Source organism: Pleuronectes platessa, chromosome 4 (genome assembly GCF_947347685.1).
Source record: "Pleuronectes platessa chromosome 4, fPlePla1.1, whole genome shotgun sequence".
Classification (NCBI taxonomy): domain Eukaryota; kingdom Metazoa; phylum Chordata; class Actinopteri; order Pleuronectiformes; family Pleuronectidae; genus Pleuronectes; species Pleuronectes platessa.
The window spans coordinates 24,315,161-24,334,715 of NC_070629.1; the positions used below are offsets into that span (position 1 = coordinate 24,315,161).

At 42.3% G+C, this 19,555-nt stretch overlaps 1 protein-coding gene across 1 annotated transcript; it reads left to right on the top strand.

The window, feature by feature from the left end:
• The first annotated feature begins 1,188 nt into the window (after positions 1-1,188).
• si:dkey-178e17.1 (tricarboxylate transport protein, mitochondrial) lies at positions 1,189-18,923 on the top strand. The gene is made up of 9 exons (XM_053420763.1): positions 1,189-1,654; positions 10,863-10,970; positions 11,602-11,701; positions 14,658-14,796; positions 15,323-15,407; positions 15,550-15,654; positions 16,281-16,396; positions 16,495-16,568; positions 17,076-18,923. Exons 1-9 carry the CDS (start codon positions 1,540-1,542, stop codon positions 17,188-17,190), a joined length of 957 nt encoding a protein of 318 aa, XP_053276738.1. The 5' UTR covers positions 1,189-1,539; the 3' UTR covers positions 17,191-18,923.
• The last annotated feature ends 632 nt before the right edge of the window (positions 18,924-19,555 follow it).

The window sequence follows — 19,555 nt, forward strand, 5'->3', positions numbered from 1 at the left end:
TCAAAAAAGTCAAATATTATGGATTACCATATGTATTGTCTATAGTGTGTTGTTGTAGTCTTAAAGAAAAACAAAGCATAATGATTTTTGTAAGAAAAAGGACAAAATGCAAAAACAGCAGGTTAATAAATGGCTAAATCTTGAGGTAAGGCTGCTGGACGTGGTGACGGTGTGCTCGACTGTGAAGCTCCGGTTCCGCTGTGGTGTCAACTTGGGATTGATCGACATGGAGAGGAGAAGCCTGAGCTGCACATGAGCACTCCCTTTATCTGCACAAGTCATGAATACAGAAAGAGGAATAAAGTTTACACACAGTGGTGGTGGTGGTGCATTTTTACCTCCCAGTAAGGAGGTTATGTTTTCATTCCAGTCCCTTGTTTGTCAACAGGATTAGGTACAAAAAAAACAACTACTGGATTTTCCACAGAATTGAAATCAATGGGATACACAGAAAAAAGAGGCCGTGTAAAAAGAGATATTAATGTTTTCATCTCTTCCTCTCGGATTTGCTTAAAACTTGGTTGAAGGATGGAGCTTGGGCCGAGAAAATTTGGATCAGTACAAACTTTTATCACATTATTTAACGAAAGGGTTTCTTTCAACAAGTTTCTTCCTATGAGTGAGTGCAGCTTGATTGAATTCAAAGGGAATGATGGGCTCCGGTATGAGCTCTCTTGAGGGCCATTAGTTCTCCCATGTATTCACATCAGGAGACATGCAGTCTTATAAAACCTCAGTGGAGGCCTCGGTTTCTATTTTCTGTGTATTTGCTCAGTTTTAACACTGTGATGATGGTTTATGATAAAAGAGATTTCCTGCTGCACCTCCTGTGCCGGACACATGTTGGTGACCTTTCTGTCCAGACCTGATGGATGGAATGGTTTCCATTCTCTTTGTTGGGAGAGGGTGGGATTTGGATCTTTTTACCGTCTGCTTCTGGGGAAACGCTCCCGGTTTCTTGACTTAAGATCAACCAACACAAGGAAATCCGGTTTTTATTCAGTTTCACTTGAAGGTTTTTTACTATTAGTACAGATGGAGATAAGCTGGGCCCCACCCTATTTCTGCTGGGAAACCGAAGTGGCCAATCCCCTCTCATAAAAACCCCCAGTATGACACACATGCACACACACACGCACACGCCTCTCTGTGGTTTTTATTCAAAGTTTTCTAGCTTTACGCACACGTCTCCTCTCCAGGCGGAACCAGGATTGCGCGCCCCGCCTCTCTTACGCACCACCTTCGTAATAGTGGCGTTACCACAGCTACAAGTAACGGCCATTGGATTATACAGAGGAGCACAACTTCCCTGACAGTCCCAGTATCCGCCCACTGTCGAGACACACACTCACACACACACACACACACATCCGCCGGAGTCTCCGGACGCACCAGAGGAGATCACCTGCATCCAGAGAGGCGCGTCCCGGCAGCCGTCCGCCCATGTGTCGCGCGCAACAAAGAACCAAGCTTCCCACCTGAAGATACAGCTCCTCAGCCTCCTGCACATCTCACTGGGAGCTGTGTTTTGCGGTGGTCATGCAGGACAGACGCACATTCACCAGCGCCTTCTCCACACCGCGGTGTCTGGCCGCAGCTGCGCCGGCGGCGGGGAAATCGAAATTAACGCACCCGGGGAAAGCGATCCTGGCTGGTGAGTTCCTCCTGGTGACGTGTCTCACGGAGCAAAAGTCCCAATTAGACTAAATATGGTTTGTTTTATGAGTTATAATGAAGCTAAAGTTTGATGAATAGCGTTATTGTTTTAAAGATAGTTTGGTTGAGATGCTGCAAAGATGAGAACTGTGGACATTTTTTTTTTTGAGTTTAGAAAAAAATTTCAACATGTAGAAATACTGTATTTGGATTGGGACTGGTTAAAAAAACAATATCAATAATTATGGCAATTCAAATTAATTCAATATCAAAAGTCCAATATATCGCTTTTTCGCTTATAGGTATTGTGAAAACAGTTATTGATCTATCTCAGCTTTATCTCAGAAGTGTTTTTCATTCTCTGCTCTTTAAAAAAATAATAACGTGACATTTTTGGTCATATTTATTGATATAGACAGATGTGAACATCATTTTTATCATGATACATTATATTTTTGACCCATATTGTCCAGCCCAAATGGATAAATTAAATATTTTTGACAGTTAAAGCTGTTAAAATAAGGGAACAGTCACCGACTGCTTCAAACAGGATATTCACATCATACAATGTTTGTTTTGAGTCGTTTTTGTTCCGTAGCATGAATCACAATAATGAGATCGATCCTCCCGACTGACACGTTTCAGTTTACGCTTTTGGAGCTGGAGATAACGCAGATGCACAGATAAAAAAGCACCTTGAGATGTTATGGTTTCCACCTTCTCTGCCAACGTCTGCCTCTTGCCCTCAGACCTGGTCGACCCTGTGACCCCTGGCGCTGCTGCAAAAGAGAAATGGTCCTGAGAACATTTTATCCCTATCCCTGTGTCCTCTCATGGTCGGATCTTATACCTGCTGCTGCACTGATGTGATTAGATTCACCGTAATCTAAAGATCCCCCCCCCCCCCCCCCCCCCCCATCCCCCAGTGCACTTTACTTAATGCTGCAGAGGGATGCAGCCAACGGTGCAGCACACACTGAAACAATGACTTGAGTCGTCCCTGCTGGGTTTCTGGTATAAAACCCTTTTACTGTTGTTGATCATATCCCATCATTCTTGGCAAATAATTTCCCCCACAATTTTCCACTTTCATATTTTCCTGAGCACTTCAAGAACGTCAAAACCTGACATAATCCATCCGCCAATATGAAAGAAAGGCTCTTATGAGAGACCTGGTGCTTTGCTGGTGTTTTCACATCCGTCACTGTTGTTCCTTCAATCTGTAAACAATGTATTTGTAGTTTTGTTTTTCCTGAGACAGAAAAACAAAACTACAAAGATATTCATCCATTCTCTCATTTCAATGCATCGTAGGGCTGTAACTAATAACTGTAAAAATATTGGCTCCGTCTAATGATTAGATTTGAAATAATGGGTAAACCATGTATTAAAATAAAATTTTAAATATATCGATAAATACCTGAATGCACAAGCCCTCACAAAATGTTATATTATACACAACATATAATTTAGTCAACAAGATTCCTTTTACTGATGATTATTTAATCAGTCATCATAACAGATCAATTAATTTACTGATTGGTTCAGTGCAGCTTGTTTTTTAACCACGTCTGTGATTCATCAGTTTATCCCCGCTAAGACTCAGACACCCCCCCCCCCCCCCCCCCTCCATCTTTCCTGTTGCTCGGCTGCTGCTCAGACTTGTCGACCCCCTCATGTGATGATGATGAGGATGAGGATGCAGCAGCGGCTCCGGTTGATGAAGACGCTCTCTGTGTTCCTCCTGTATTAAGGCTCCATGCTGGGGTTTGGCAGCACACTCTGGCTCTGGCAACTGTCACACGCTGAATATTTCATCCCTGTGAATTAATTCCTTTTGATTGAAGTTTCAAAACAACCACTTAGCCAGCTTATACATTTTTATTATATTGATTATAATTTTTTTTTATTTAACGATTGATAATTTTGGCTTAGTAACCTCCAAAAAATGTTGAAAACCACCAAAATATTTGATTAATATCTTACATGACAAATAAAAACATCATATCAAACTGAAACCACCAAACGTTAAGTATTTTAACTTGAAAAATTATGAATCAATTATGAATTAACAGTTACAGCTCTGACCTGTTCATATAAACCAAGTGAAGTTTTCTAAATTCAATTTAAAGATTTGGTCAAAGCTACAGTGACATCGATCAAGTGCAATAAAACCCAGGTCAATATGCATCATGAAGGCCTCTGATCTACACATTTTGTGAGACAACAAAATAAATGTTCTTTTATATTTCACATCTAGCCTTTTATAAGTTATTCTATACATTGACCACAAAAGCAACTGAACAAATTTAAATAGATCTCCTCTCCTGACTCATGTCACCCTGTCAGCTGCCGAGAACTGGAAGCGTGGCACTGTTGAGACCCCCCCCCCCCCCCCCCCCCAGTCCTGTGCAGCCTGATTGACTGGATATGGCCCAGTATTGCTCCCTGTGGCGTTTAGCTCGTCTCAGACCTGTCTGTCCTGTTTTGCAGCAGCAGCATGATTACACCCTCTCTGTCTCAACTCCCTGCACCCGCTGACTCCTCCCGGCCTCGCAGTCGGGAGAAACCATCGATTCATCACTGTCTCTCAAAGGTTTTGGAAACGAGAGTGTGTCCGAGCATCACTGGGGTGACTCAGCGTTAGATATACTGCCTCTGTGAGTCGGAACTGACGTATCGTCCATTAAAACACCGCGGCTGATCGTTTACCTCGGCCTGAATATCAATTCTACTCTACTATTTCAGCTGCATGTGGCGCTTCATAAAACCAGTTGACACCTCTGGTGGTTTTCCTGACGCGCTGATGCCACTTCAGATTTATCTGATATGGTTTGCAGTGTGTTTATGTGGAGAGAGCAGAGCACTCTTACACGCCTGAAGGCTGCCAGTAGACAAAGCAAGAAGTAGAAGGTCAGAGCTTAATGGATTAGAGACCCCTCATAGATGGCGGACAGGGAGGAGAGATGCACGCTGCATGTTTTTGTAAAGCTTTCAGAGGCCGGTGAGCTCATTCTGCTGCCATTGGTTAGTCTCTCCACAGACTCTGGTGATGGCTGAGGCTGAGACACGGAGAGAGGGAGAGTTTTGTCTCTGTGAGGCCTGAGGGTGAGAGGCTGGTCTAAGTGGCTCTCTGCTCCTGCTTTGCTTGGTGTTGCACATTCATACACTGCTGTGGCTCTCACACACGACCCCCTCTGCTCAGGAGCCAGCAGAGCCGGAGCAGCAGAGGGACGGACAGAGAGAGAAGGTTCCCTTTTAATCTCGATTTCATCATAGATTGGATTTTCCTCAGACACAGACGCGTTTTATGGCACTTTTCCTGTTCTCTTCTCGTTCCCCCTCTTCCTCCCTCTCGAGCCGCAGGGCAGCCGGTTAGGTTTTGTGAGTGGCTGTCTCTTCTCCGCCTCGCAGGCCTCGTCAAACCACGGCTTACTCCCCGGCTCCCTGCGTCACAGGCGACACGTACAGTCCACTCCCATACACTGTTCCTGCTTCCTGCAGACCCTGAGCACCAGGAGGCCAGATCATAAATCACTGTGCACCAACCCCCAAACTGCCCCCGATGGAACAGCCTTTCAGCTGGATGTCGGGGTTATGCAGCCACTGACACACAAACAAACAGCAACATAGATATTAGAGCGGTAACGTAAAACACAACAGGCCTACTTGATGGTCAGATTCATATTTTCAGTCTATTTCACTGTTTTATAACAACCTCACAATGCTGGTTCTGCATGATTTTGTATTTGCCCCTGAGTTGAATTAGGTTTTGTTTCAGAAAATCAATCACAGTGAACATGCAGTTGCTCTAACGCCTTTTGTCAAAGTTATGTAACAACAGCAGGCTAATTTATTTTCAAGTAATTAGCCCGACTTAGAAGTGAAAGCTCGTCGCCCAGCATCAATCTTCTAAAGACCTCGATAAGCTTATTTTTCAATCAGCTTCTTATTATGAGAAAGGGGGGGGGATTGAGTCTTGAGGGAAATATCTTTCTCTTCAGCTGCTTATAACTCAACAAACACGAGTAGCTTACTTTTGCATTGTTTTGTATTGAGAAGGTCGGGCCTATAGTGTTTGTTGATGAGGTTTTTCACTGAAAACAGCTGTTGAGAGAGTGACGCAACCAAAACTGTGAAAGTTGCCAAATGAAAACAATGAGGTGAAAGAGGATGAAACGCTCTGAGGAGCTGAGAGGAGCTGAGTCAGGGGAGGATTCTGTGGACTCGTCACATAGACTCTCCACTTCCTCCCAATAGCCAGAAGTGAAGTCAAAACATCCTGGACATTAATGCTGCCATCTTGTGCCGATCGGGGGATGGAGGGATGCGGTCGGGAGAAGAAAATGTAGCCGCTAGGTCCTACAGATACACGTGCTCCACCAATCGCGAGTCAGTCTCAGCTGTCAATCATTACGTTTCACCGTCCATTTATTTCATCAAATGATAAATGTAAACCAAACTCACAAAATTTTTACTTGGACAAACATCAGTGAATTAGAACTGCTACTGTTAATGAGACAGAAACACTGTCACAGCTGCTAACATGGAGGAGGTGGGGTTTATGACCTATACTCCAGCCAGCCTCCAGGTGGCAATCAAGAGGCTTTTGTTTCACTTTTTGGCTGCAGTTGTACCATCCTTCTTTTAGATACAACATCTAATGCCCCTTTCACAAACAGTTTAGTGGTCTATTCAAATAAAAGTATTGATTATTTAAGTTATTGATTATTGCTACAAATTCTCTGTTTATTTATTAGTTGTTTATCATTACTTTAGTTTGTGATGTCGTAGCATGAGCATGCTACATTATCAGAAAGCGAACTCGCTGCTCACACTGTCGTTACTCTGTCGTAACTGACTGATCATAATCAATAGGAAATCAATCAGCAGATTAAGTAAGTTATGTAATTATAGAAGATGAATTCCCACTGGTCTCATTCCCAGTGTGCATCAGTACACACTATCAAAACAGCCTGTGTGTTGCCATCCTCTAATGTAAATCAGTACAATGTGTGTGCTGCAGGGTCGTGAGCAGTTAAAACAGTTTCCATGTAAAATGAATCAACATCCCTTCTGTAATTAAGCACCGGTGCAGCATCGGGGAGTCGTGCTCAGGACAGAGGAAGCCTAACAGGCCAGACGTTAGATGAATTATTCTTTTCATGTTTTGCACGAGGGAAACAGAAATATTACTGGATATTAATAGGACCCATCATGTTTGAAGTACATCAGTCCTCTGGCTATACAGTGTTCAAATGGACTGGAGATATGGACACAACATCTTCTCCTCAGTATCCAGAGAATTTACAGTGAGAGATAATAATCCAGCTAAATAAGGAACATCTGGATGAATAATAGATGCCTCCTTTGGAAAAACTGCTTAATTTGCAGCATCACAAACACATATGGAGATTGTCACTGTTTTACAGTTTGAATTGAACTCGGTGGAAAGTGGAATCACTCAAATAGAAACTTAATTTAACCGCAACATCGCTTAAGAAATCCAAGGCCGCTTAATGAGGCAGCAGCCGGAAGCGTTTGTCTTCTCTGTGAATCAGAAATGTTTGTTTCAAAACAACCTGAGCTGCTTGTTTGTTTAGAACCTGCCACATTCAGAGACCTGGGTGTCGGTTCTTCCCCGGAAAAGAGAAGGTTCTTATTAGACCAGATGTGCTGGGTCCTCATTAGAGTCACTGAAGCAGGCAGGACAGGATTTCAGGAGGTGCCCCTCCTGTCAGCTGGCTGTCTGCCTGCTCACACCCGTCCTCCGGGGCTGTGAACTTGTTTGTTTGCATCTCGCATTCATGAATATGTGTGTGCACATAGGGTGTAGGCACTACTGGGAAAGTTAATCAAGCATTTTTATAATTGATTAACCTTTTAGGCCTTGTCAAAACCAAATGATACACGTTAGCTAATTGTTTTTTAATTGTCGGGATTTTCTTTGAGCTTCTTCTTTAAAACTGAGCATGTGTGAGATGTTTAGAAGTCATTCTTGGACATAGTTGTAAAATCGTCATTAATGAATAAATAGAAGAGATGAGACATATTTTGAAAACTCTGGCTTCTTGCAAACCTCCACATGCTGCTCAAACATGATATGAAATCCATTTATATGTCAGATTGTCAGTTCTGGCATTTTTCACCATTTCCTGGCTTCTTTTAGACCAAATCGCTTCATTAAATAAGATTTTTTTTTTTACAATAATAAAACCAATTTAGTTGAACCCCTAAAGTGAACACCCCTGTCCACATATTGGTCTGGTGCTTGTTTTATTTTGAAATCCCTTAGTCCTAGTTCATGAGTGTTTGGGGAAATAAATGTTCCTGTTATAATATGTGAAGTCACCATGCGTGTGCACAATGTGAGGTCAATAAAGAAACGTGTTCTTTCCAGTTTGATGTGGAGCTAACCCAAACCAAACACCCTCGTTATGAATTTTAATGCGTCAGATCCAAAGCAATGCTCTTGTAACATGGGAGCAAATCCTGATATAATCCTGATATAATTGTAAGGTGTCCACATACTTTTGTCCAGGCGGTGTAGCAGCAAAACGAGCCGAACTCCAGCTGTGGAGTCAGAGGGGTGTTGATTAAATTATTAATTTAGTTTAACCGGAGAGTTAGAGTTGTGCCGTTAAGCTGCACATCTACTTAGTCAGTATGTGTGTGATTTATTAAACTGCTGCTTCACTCGTAGAACATTCAAGTCTTTTAGTCTGTAGAAACACTGCAGCGTTTTTCACGGCCTCTGGCTTCTAATATCACTCCGGTGCCATTTCCATTTCTCCCCGGGTTGAATTAAGTGTCAGAGACCTATGTGGATGAATTGATTTCACGACACGGCGCAGAGAAGTGTAGTCGGGGGGGATGAGGAGAGAGGAAGGAAGGAGCTGCTGAGAGAAAATGAACAAGAGGAGAGGAGAGCCAACCTGTGGAGATAAAGATTAATGACCGGTTCTGCTCGTGGAACCTGCGTCTGGCAGCAGCACAGAAGTCACTCAGGGTGTCGTGTGTAAACGTGTGTGTGTCGGCTGTGAAATGGACTAGAAGACAAACAAGCTGCTTCTCCTCCACGGCCGCTGTGTGTCTGATGAGGATTGATCATGTGTCTGCTGCCTGGGACTGGCCGCTGCCCGCTCTCCTCGTGCAGCTCCGTCTGAGCTGAAACCTGATGAATGAGGTCTGTTGTTTCTTCTCTGAAACACACCGACCCACTGATAGGGCTCTGGAAGGAAGCATGTGACTCCTGTGACGTCTCAGCTGGACAACATTTACTTACGTGTCCACTGGGATAAGGAGAATTACTGCTCATTGGCCTTGGTGTGTGTGTGTGTGTGTGTGTGTGTGTGTGTGTGTGTGTGTGTGTGTGTGTGTGTGTGTGTGTGTGTGTGTGTGTGTGTGTGTGTGTGTGTGTGTGTGTGTGTGTGTGTGTGTGTGTGTGTGTGTGTGTGTGTGTGTGTGTGTGTGCGCGCGCGCGTGTGTGTGTAGATAGATATTCCAAGGATTACTCAACCTAGCTTTAATGTCAAAGTTGGATATAACAAAATTTGAATGTTATCATCTGACTCATGTTTATTCTCAAGTTGATTTTCACATACGTAAATAATTGTGTTTGGTGCATAACAAACACAGTAATTGGAAAATAAGTAAATAAAAAAAGACAAGGACGAGAAATATAAAACATTTAAAAGAGCAACTGATAGATCAATAGGATCAAATTTTAATAATGCTAAACTAAAATGTTTGTGGTGAGTCAGTTGCACTCACAGAAGAGAAAATTAAGATAAAAGAAACAAGTCAGAAACCTTTTTAGTTTTATAGACAAATAAAATGTGGATTATGCAAAAAAGGCTACAAGCTAATATCAGGAAGACGCACCTGATGTTTTATACAGATAGTGTATTGGAGATACGCTGGTGACCTGCAGGACCAAGTCAGCTGGGATTGGCTCCTTCCTCTTGTGGCCATCATAGGATAAGCTGTATAGATAATGAATGGATGGAAAACTTTGGTATTTAGCTCTGCAGCGACGCCCACTTACAGTCCTCTCCCGTGTGCTCTGGGTTAAATATATGTTTTATCTTGGGTAGATGCGATGCTGCGAGGAGCCATGGTGACAAATAGTCACGGTGGCTGCAGGGACATGAGAGAGGTGTCAAACCATAAAGCTAAATGTGTTTTATGCACATCTACACTACAACTTTGTTTTATTTCATTGACATAAATGACTCCTTGAGTGGTACAATTTCTGAACTTCAAAAGTGCAATTTTACATGAGAAGTGTTGATTTGGAATAGAAACAGTTCTAACATCTTAATTCCTGTTATTGAGGAAAGATATTCAAAAAACGTCTCGAAAACCAAACATAACACTTTTAAAAGGAATAATTAAAAGCCAATATGTACAGGAATATGTTCCTCTTAATTAACTAGACAAATTGTATTAGATTTGTCAGAGTAAACACGTGACACGATATGTGTGTGTGTGTGTGTCCTAGTGCACAGTCTGCTTGTGTGCATGTGTGTGTCTGTGTCATTGAGTTAATGGAGGGTCTTGGCCCGGTGTAATGGAGCCCCTCCCTGCAGGCTGAGCGGATAATTGAATTAATGTCAGCCCTCTCTCCATCCCTCCTCCCTCCCTCGTGACTCATCGGTGTTTTGCATCAGCTTTGCTCTTGGACACTTGTCCTCATCCACTGTGGCGGGTTTGGAGCAGAACCCCTCCAGCAATCAGTCGCACATTCATCCATTGATTTGAACTCTTGCTTTTCTCTCTTCAAACAAATGTATGGTGCAGAAATTAGTCCGGCGTTTAAGACTCAGTGAGATTTCCTCCCACAACCTTTTGTTGAGTTGACTTTCCGCTGGTTCCTCAGACAGCACAGTCGCTGGGCCGCTCAGTTGATTCATCGTCCCCCAGATCGTTACTCTTCCACCCACAGCAGCAGTGCTTTAAATGTTTATGGAGGGAAAGCCATTTGTGGAGTCACTGTAATGATCCATGACGGGATGGTACCTCCTTGTAATTCATAAAGGGGCCCGGGCGTCGGCTTGGCGAGGCTGCAGCCAGGCAGACATGGCGGTGCGTAGTTTAGAGAGTATATCAGCAACGCTTCCAGACCAGTGAGAGACGTCTTTATTTGTCATCTTTTTAATTGGCTCCAGTTTTATTTATGACTCTTTCTTTATGTTGTTTTTCAGGTGGACTTGCAGGTGGTATAGAAATCTGCATCACCTTCCCAACTGAGTACGTCAAGACCCAGTTACAACTGGATGAGAAGGCCAATCCACCAAAATATAGAGGAGTGGGTGAGTCAACCTGAACCTACCTACCTACCTTCTTACTTACCTACTCTACCTACATACCTACCAAACCATCTACCTTTCTATTTACCTACCCATCTATCCATCTATCTTGCTATCCATCCGTTCATCCATTCATCCATCGTTCATCCTGTATCTCTCAGGAGCTCATTATCTCATTACCCATCATCCCCAGCTACATTAGGGATTCTGGCAGGCTGTCACTTTGCTTGTTTATATGATTATAGGACTTAGAACAGACCAATGCACACAGGCACATTCACCACACTCACACACACACACACACACACACACACACACACACACACTGACAAACACACACACATACACACACTTTGAGGATTGCAGACTGAGGTAATGAGTGCTCTGGACAGCTGTTGCTTTTCTTGTGCAGTTGTGCGTTTTACTCGTGAGCACAACATTGATTCCTGGACGTCTCTGAGAGCCAGGTGCAGGTTCAAAGAAAAACCTTTTGCAGGATAACTTATTCAGGGAAATAACATATATTTACATAGAATAAGAAATTTATATAATAAAGAATATTGTACAGTAACATCTAGTCATGTAGTATTAAATAATTTTACTGTCTATAATGTGTGTGTGTTTGTTCCTGCAGGTGACTGTGTGAAGCAGACGGTTCAGAGTCATGGTGTCAGAGGACTTTACAGAGGACTCAGCTCACTGGTGTACGGCTCCATACCCAAATCTGCTGTCAGGTAATTACAAGAACTGAAAGGATATCCATCCATCCATCCATCCATCCATCCATCCATCCATCCGTCCATCCATGTATATACATTAAAAGATTTTTAAAAAAAAAACAGCTTATCATTAAGGTGCTTGAGGTAAAATGTGATTTCTAAATACGAGTTCAGGCTTCATTCATCTTAGTTTCCATAATTAGAAATGAGCGAATGAAGTAAAACCACAACTCAATGAAGATTTTCACATATTTCTCTCTAACCAGTGACGTTAGGTCTCATGTCTTTCTATAATGTTTGACCTTTAATATAAACAGTAGCAGAGCCGGCTGAGCCTTTGTGATCTTCTACCTGGAACCATTACCTCTCACACTCCAGTTATTCTAGTCCATTACCCACAATGCAAGGCATAAATGCCACACTAGTCTTCGGTATAATTATGTTATTCTTTCACAGCACTGACATTTAATATCCAGACATGTGTGCACATTACACACCTTTATTATCACTGTTTCATTCTGTCATTTCTTCCAGTCTTACCTCTCTCTCTCTCTCTCTCTCTCTCTCTCTGTCTCTCTCTCTCTCTCACTCTCTCTCTCATGGTGTGTATGCGCTTGTGTGTGTTAGTGTGTGTGTTAGTAAGTGTGTGTTTGTGTTATGCTGGAGGATACAGACTGTCTGAAAGAATGGAGAGACAGGCTCAGCCAGGCGAGGAGAAAAGATGCCACTCAAAATCAGGCAGGGTCTCAGTAGGGCTACACAGAGGGAGACTTGTTGGTGCTGGGTGTGGGTGTGTGTGTGTGCGTGTGTGTGCGTGTGCGAGTGTGTCAATCAGCCTTCAGCACCTTTTCCAGAGGGAATCTGAATGTGGTTCTCTGCTCTGTGGAGTTTTCTCTCAGGGAATATGACATGGAGAAGGTTTAAGGTCCTGCTCTGCTCATGTTGTGGCTCCATTGCTCTTAAACATGTTAATAATCTTAAACCTGTTTTATTGACAAACATACGATATGTCTGTGAACAGGTTTTATTGCGAATTGTTTTTGAAAAAAACAACTTGATTTTGCGGAATAGAAAAATGCTTTCTCAGTTTTTCTATAATTTGTATCATCTCCTGCATCCTCATGTTTTTTTTTCGATCCTGCGAAAATGAACAAGCGAATACAATATGAAACCTGTCAGAGACGCTGGAAGCTTTTCCGCAGTTTCTTTTGATTAATGGAGATAACCATGACACACGTTTCTATCGATCACCGCTTCTTCCAAGTCATTTATTCAGTCCGCTCGTTACTTACCTTCTCTGTCCTCTTTCCCATCCCCCCTTCCTATCGCTCTTCTGACACCCCAGCCTTCTTTCTCTCCCCCATCCCATTAGCTGATTGCCTTGTGCACCATCATATGCCACGAAATCTACTGGAGGGTTGTCAGGGAGCTACAAGAGGAACGGACAAGAGAGCCTTTGACCTTTTCCTCCCCTTGTCCCTTCATCCTTATCTCATCCCTCTCTCCTGTGGGCTCAGCCTCCTTTAGTTCTTCCTGCTTTCTTTTCGTCTTCTGCTTCACCTGCTGACGAAGAGAGGTTCTCCTCAGCAGACCTGACCTTGTAGAAAGACCCACTAATGAAGATTGGGCAGCGGCCTGCTGTCCAGAATGACTCATGTCTGACTGTGGACTGTCGGCCAAAACACCAGGTGTCATATTCTGTGAAGTTCCAGTGCACTTGTTTAATGAATGGGGGAAATATGGAGAGGGAATTGGCAAAGGAGCAAAGCTGACAGAGGTTTTTCTCCTCACCAGCTTTAAATGAATAGTATTTGTTTCACAGGGTTATTTATTAAGTGATCTGCCATCTCTGTGCAGTGTGAGCATGATTTACTGAAGTTCTTTACTCCATGCAAAGCTTAAAATGTGTCTGTAGTCAGCGAGTGGTGTGCGTAAACACAGAGAGTGATGGATTTATTCTCATGTGCTGTTTGTTTCTGCTTGACACGCGGGAGTCAGTGAGTTGTGTTGAGCCTGTCTTTCAAAAAATAAACAGTGTGAGGAGGGAGACAGGAGCAGATGTGGAAGGTTAATGAGCAGAAGAAAATCTTTCTGCGGAATAGAGAGGAGCAGATGGAGAAGAAGTGTAAAATCCAACGAGCCGAGTTTAAGAGATTCATTCTGCTCAGACGATGGCAGGTAAACGGTTCAAGCTAAGATGGGAAAAGACAAAACATTCACCATGAGCGTCTGTCCTCCTGTCGTCCCTTCGCTGAATGCACCGGGCGGCACGGAGCCGTCCCCACAATTCACTTCCATCCCTTCTATAAATAACCTTTCTTGTAAAGGACTCGCTGGCACAACATTTTCTGATTGCAGTGATACGTAAACCTCCTCTCTCCCCCTCTCTCTCTCTCTCCCTCCCTCTCTCTCTCCCTCTTCCCCCACTCTCTCTGTCTCTGGGCTGGTGTACATGGCAGCCACTGCCGGTCACTCCTTGGTCACTGAGTCCTTATTAAGGATGCACTTTAATTGGTGCATCTTTAATAAGGAAGTCGGAAGAGCGATAAAGAACATTCTGCACTCTCAGCAGTTTGTGTCCACTAAAATCTGAGTGAGAAAAGACATTTTGTGCGTCTGCGTCCTCAGTCTTCTGCAGCGTAATTATAATGTGACGTGTGGCCTTTTTTTTGTATTGAAAATGTCTTTATAAAAGGAACTTCCTCATACGTCCCTGCAATGTCACCAGCTATTTTTATAGTTTATCCCTGCCTGTCTAATTTAGCGTGAAGATAGTCTTGGATGACGTTTTTCCAATGCTACACTCATGTCTGTGTTTAAGACTGATGTAAACAATATGTTCCTTGAAGTGTCTGATAAATCTCTTTATCAGACTGTGACTCTCTATCTAATTTCAAATGTTTCCCTCTCTAGTAAATCACATTAACAGAATTTCCCCACAGTTAAACTCTGACTCTGTTCTGGTCCTCAGGTTCGGGGTGTTCGAGTTCCTCAGTAACCATGCGAAGGATGAGTCCGGTCGCCTGGACAGCACCAAAGGCCTGCTGTGTGGGCTCGGAGCCGGGGTGCTGGAGGCCATCCTGGTCGTCTGTCCCATGGAAACTGTCAAGGTATATTATTAACTGATCTGTGGTCAGATTTCTGCCCCTCCAGCTTAAATGCACATGAAACAGCAGCACAATGTGATTTGTGTGTCTTCTAATTTCCGGACGATCACGTTTTATGCACTGAAGAAATAAACATAACAATGATTTTGTTTTTCCAGCCCTGAACTATAACATCCTTCATCTGTTCCTTGCTGAGCCAGGACATTGCAGTAATAATAATCATCTACACAGAATAAGTCAGAAGACACATACAAATACGCCAAAGAGATAAACTGTTTAAAGTATATATGTTTGGCCCTGAAAGCAAATACTCAACCACAGTAGATATTAATTAAACTTCTCAGTCATAACACCGTCTTTCTGAAAACGTTAATCTTTAGTAGACCTTGTATATCCCCTGAACTCTGTCTCTCTGAAGAAAACCAGACATCACATTTGTGTTGTTTTCAAAAGCTTGTGTGTCTCTCCTCTCTGTAGCAGCATTACTGTCTGATGATCATCCTGTTCCCTTCATTTCTTATCTCCCAAGGTCAAATTCATTCACGACCAGACTTCAGCCAACCCCAAATACAGGGGATTCTTCCACGGAGTCCGAGAGATCATCAGAGTGCAGGGTAAAGACTGCATGTAGTTCACCTGACCCCTGCTGGTCAGACAAGGGCGGTGTCGCCTGAATCATACTGTTCAGTCCATGGTGTTGTTGACTGTGATTGAAAAAAGCCAGGTGACTTTATCCTTGTTTATTTGCCTGGACAGGAATAAGAGGAACGTATCAAGGTCTCACTGCCACGGTCCTCAAGCAAGGCTCCAACCAGGCCATTCGCTTCTATGTGATGACCTCCCTCAAAAACTGGTACAAAGGTCAGTGTCTTCCTGGGTGTTGACGCCAAAACCGACAATGAAGAGTAAACAATTTCCAATACTGCATAAGATGTCTTAATTAAACCCTAATGATGAAGATATTTAACTGAGGCTTGATATTTTCCAATTTAACCATAAACCTTATCATAAATACCCATAAATAAAAAGAAAACAAATATACAACCAACTATATAGAGCTTGAATTAAGAAAATAAGCAGCTTTCTTTTCATATAAAATATAAAAACTAAGCTTATTTTCTAAATTTTTTGTTTTCATATTTTCTTGTCTGTGAAAGTTTCATATCAGACACAATAGTCGCTCGACCAATATATCAGATGGATTCTAAGATTAAGACGTGTACTTATTTGTTTGTGATCACAAAAAGGTACTCGAGGAAATGTTGTTTTAGTCCATTAAAAAAAATATATATAGTGACTATGGATTATATAAGGATGCAGGTAATATGAGGATTATAAGGATTGTATAGAAGTGGAACATAGTAGTCCGAAGTGTAAGCAGGGATCTCCTGCAGGGTTTTACCAGCCATCCACCCTGTTGAAAACCATAGGACTGATTTAGAACCGAAGCATCGAGCGACCACCTGACTCTCCTGTCCCGTCTCCAGGTGATAACCCCAACAAAACCATCAACCCCCTGTTGACTGGAGCCTTTGGAGCCACAGCAGGAGCAGCCAGTGTGTTTGGGAACACGCCGCTAGATGTCATCAAGACTCGGATGCAGGTACATAAAGTTAACGCTTCTTCCTCGTGCTGTCTGCTGGTGTCCTCGTTTGAACTCAAAGTCGACATCTGACAGCGTCTCTGGTTTTCTCTCCGAAGGGTCTTGAAGCACATAAATATAAAAGCACGTGGGACTGCGCCGTGAAGATCCTGAGACACGAGGGCTTGGCAGCGTGAGTACGCCTCCACTTTGTTTAGTCTGGAGTCACAGCAGGTTTCTCCCTTTAATCCTTTGAAACACAACAGGCCTCCGTTGCTTTCTCAGCTTAAAAGTTCCACTGTGAACGCTGCGTGTGAAGCACCCAGTGGCCTTAATTCATCCTTTGTTTCAAACATCTGTCCTGACTTTATAATAAAAACACACTTAATGTCAATTAGATCCATTGATTTTTACCCTCGGAAACCTCATGGTCCATTCATGGTGGTCAGTCAAAATTTTACTGTTAGGGCACAAGAAAATAAATGAACTTTTCTATTTGCCTTTTGAGACACTTTTCTAGAGGCAGTCATATGTGCTCATGCTACTTCTTTGATAGATTCTAAAACAAATACTTTAATCTCGAAATCTCAAGTTTATTTTCATGTATACATTTTTTGGGGGGAAATATATAGTTTTGGTTTTCTGTCAATAAATAAACACTGATATTATCATATATTCACTACTCCCTATCTGTCTGCAGTTTTTATAAAGGGACGGTTCCTCGTCTGGGCCGCGTGTGTCTGGACGTGGCCATCGTCTTCATCATCTATGAGGAGGTGGTGAAGGCTCTGAACACGGTCTGGAAGACGGACTGAGCCGCTGGACGCGCAGAGAGGCCTCCCGGGCACAAGACACAGATCCGAGTTCAGCAGACGTCTCCTGTATCATACCACCAGCTGCTGAGGGGCTGAGACGGGGAGGTGAACTTGGATCAGTGTCTTGTGCTGAGCGGGAGGCTGAGGAGTCACAGGAGGCTGCAGAGAAGAAAGAAGATGAGACAGAGGCTCAGTGTCGCTCACATCTGGACAGCTGCAGATCAAACCAAGGGTCAACTTTACAAAGTGGGATAATGAATTCAGTCAAATAACTTTGAAAAAGGTGCTTCACATCATTCCTTCACGGCTACTTTTAATTAAGAAATTTAAAATTGGTTTTCTGATGTTTACTGCGAGTACACAGGTGTCAAACTGGATTGTCTTGAGTTATTGTTGCTCTCTGTTTTAAACCCAGAGGAGTCCGACTGCAGCTCATGTAAACTGTGGTAACTTCCATAACTAAGCCTTTAACAGAACGATTTTACATTTATAATATGCCAATTATTTTTATAAAGCCTGGATTCTTATTTAGTTAAATACCAGCGTTATAGTTTTCTTATAATATATATTATATATTTAATTCATGTGCCAAATGCCAAACCTGGTATACTGTGAAGGTGTGTTCAGAGTGAGAACACGTCTCAAAGTCTAATTGTCTTAACCAGAAGAAAGAAAATATTATAATGATTCATATTGTCAAATTCTTTATAAATGTATTTATGGAAAGTTAAAGGATGCAGATGGTTCAGAGACTTTTTGAGGGATTTACTCTTTATCAGGTTTTGGTGTTGAGGTGTTTTTTCGGTAATTAGGGAAATATTTTATTGATGCATTTATCTGTGTGTTAATGACCCAACAACACGGAGTCATACACTCGGTAACATCAGACGTTAACTCCTGCTCAGTGAAATCATGTAAATCAGTTTATATACGAACACCAGTTTCCCACAGCTGGAATTTATTCATCTTCTGAATATATTAGAAGCAGTTTCCAATATACCATTGACTCCCACCCTGGGGGTTGGGACCCCTCCAAGATAATTCATTGCAAAGGAAAAAAGAAAAATATGTTTCTGCTAATATTACGTTCATTATTTTCAGTCATGCAAGTCAGCAATGCTGGTTTCAACTGTAAAGGGATCTCCCACCAAAAAGGTTGATAATCACATTCTGTTCAAATCCATTGCCAGTTCATCGGGTTGTTTTTTCATGTCTCACTTTTGTGCCTTTTGCTCTTCTGTTTGTTGGCAAATGCTACTTCAGAGATCTCCTCGTCTATGAGCGACCTGTATAACTGTAAACATGTTACATTACTGTAGCTCAGTTGAATTTACATACATCTATTATTTATTGTTTTTACAATAAGGTATTTTATTCCTCTTTGTTCCGTTACTAGTGATGTGAATACAGTTCAAATATATGTGTCTTACAATAATGATTGTATTAAAGCACTGATGGATTATATTCCCCTGTTGCTGAAATAATCACATCTACTCTATTTTTCTGTTTGGCTAAATAAAAAGTCCTTGTGTTCCAAACAGACGAAAAATCAAGAGAGAATGTTATTGTTGTTGAAGATAAATGTATTTCATGTATGTGTGTATATGTGTGTTTGGTTCTTTAGGAGGAATCTCGTGCAATAAACACCGTCTTTAGTCTGTGCTTAATGTAAAGTCCTTTGATGTCGGTCGGGATTTCAAAACTCATTAAAAGGTATATGGAAAATAAGAAAGCATGAAGCCTGGCTGTTGTTTTTACCCTCCCTCCCTCTCTGCTTCAGCTGTTGTTCTGTCCCTCTGCTACAACGGGTCATATCGGGGCAAACCATGGAGGGGAGGTAGGGGAGGAATCGGACAGGGAAGTCATTGTTCCAGTTTGGCTCATTTAGAGGGAATCAACTATCATTTCTATCTCTCTATCTCTCTTTCTCACTCTATCTCATAGTCTCTCATTCACTCACACACACATTCGCCCATTAATGAAGATTAAAATGTCCAGTTCTATTTCTAAACCTCTCGCAGAAGTGTATATTAAACTGAACAATCATCTTGAAACAACCAGCACAAGGATGTTCAGCCTCTGGTGTAATGTTCTGTTATTTGAAATGATCTTAGAGACGTAAAATGGTGTCAAAACATCATCAACAACATGGAGGCAGAGTATCTTACAGGGACATAAAGGCTACATAGCAAAAATGTAGTGAAGTTGATATAAATATAAGAATAAAATAACATTAAAATGGAAAATACCCAAGTAAAGTGTCTAAGAAACTTATTTTGTTCTACAGGTGTGAGTGTGAAGGTTTCGGACGCTGGAGCATCAGTGAACCACACAGCAGAATGATGGTCCATACTGGAATGATAAC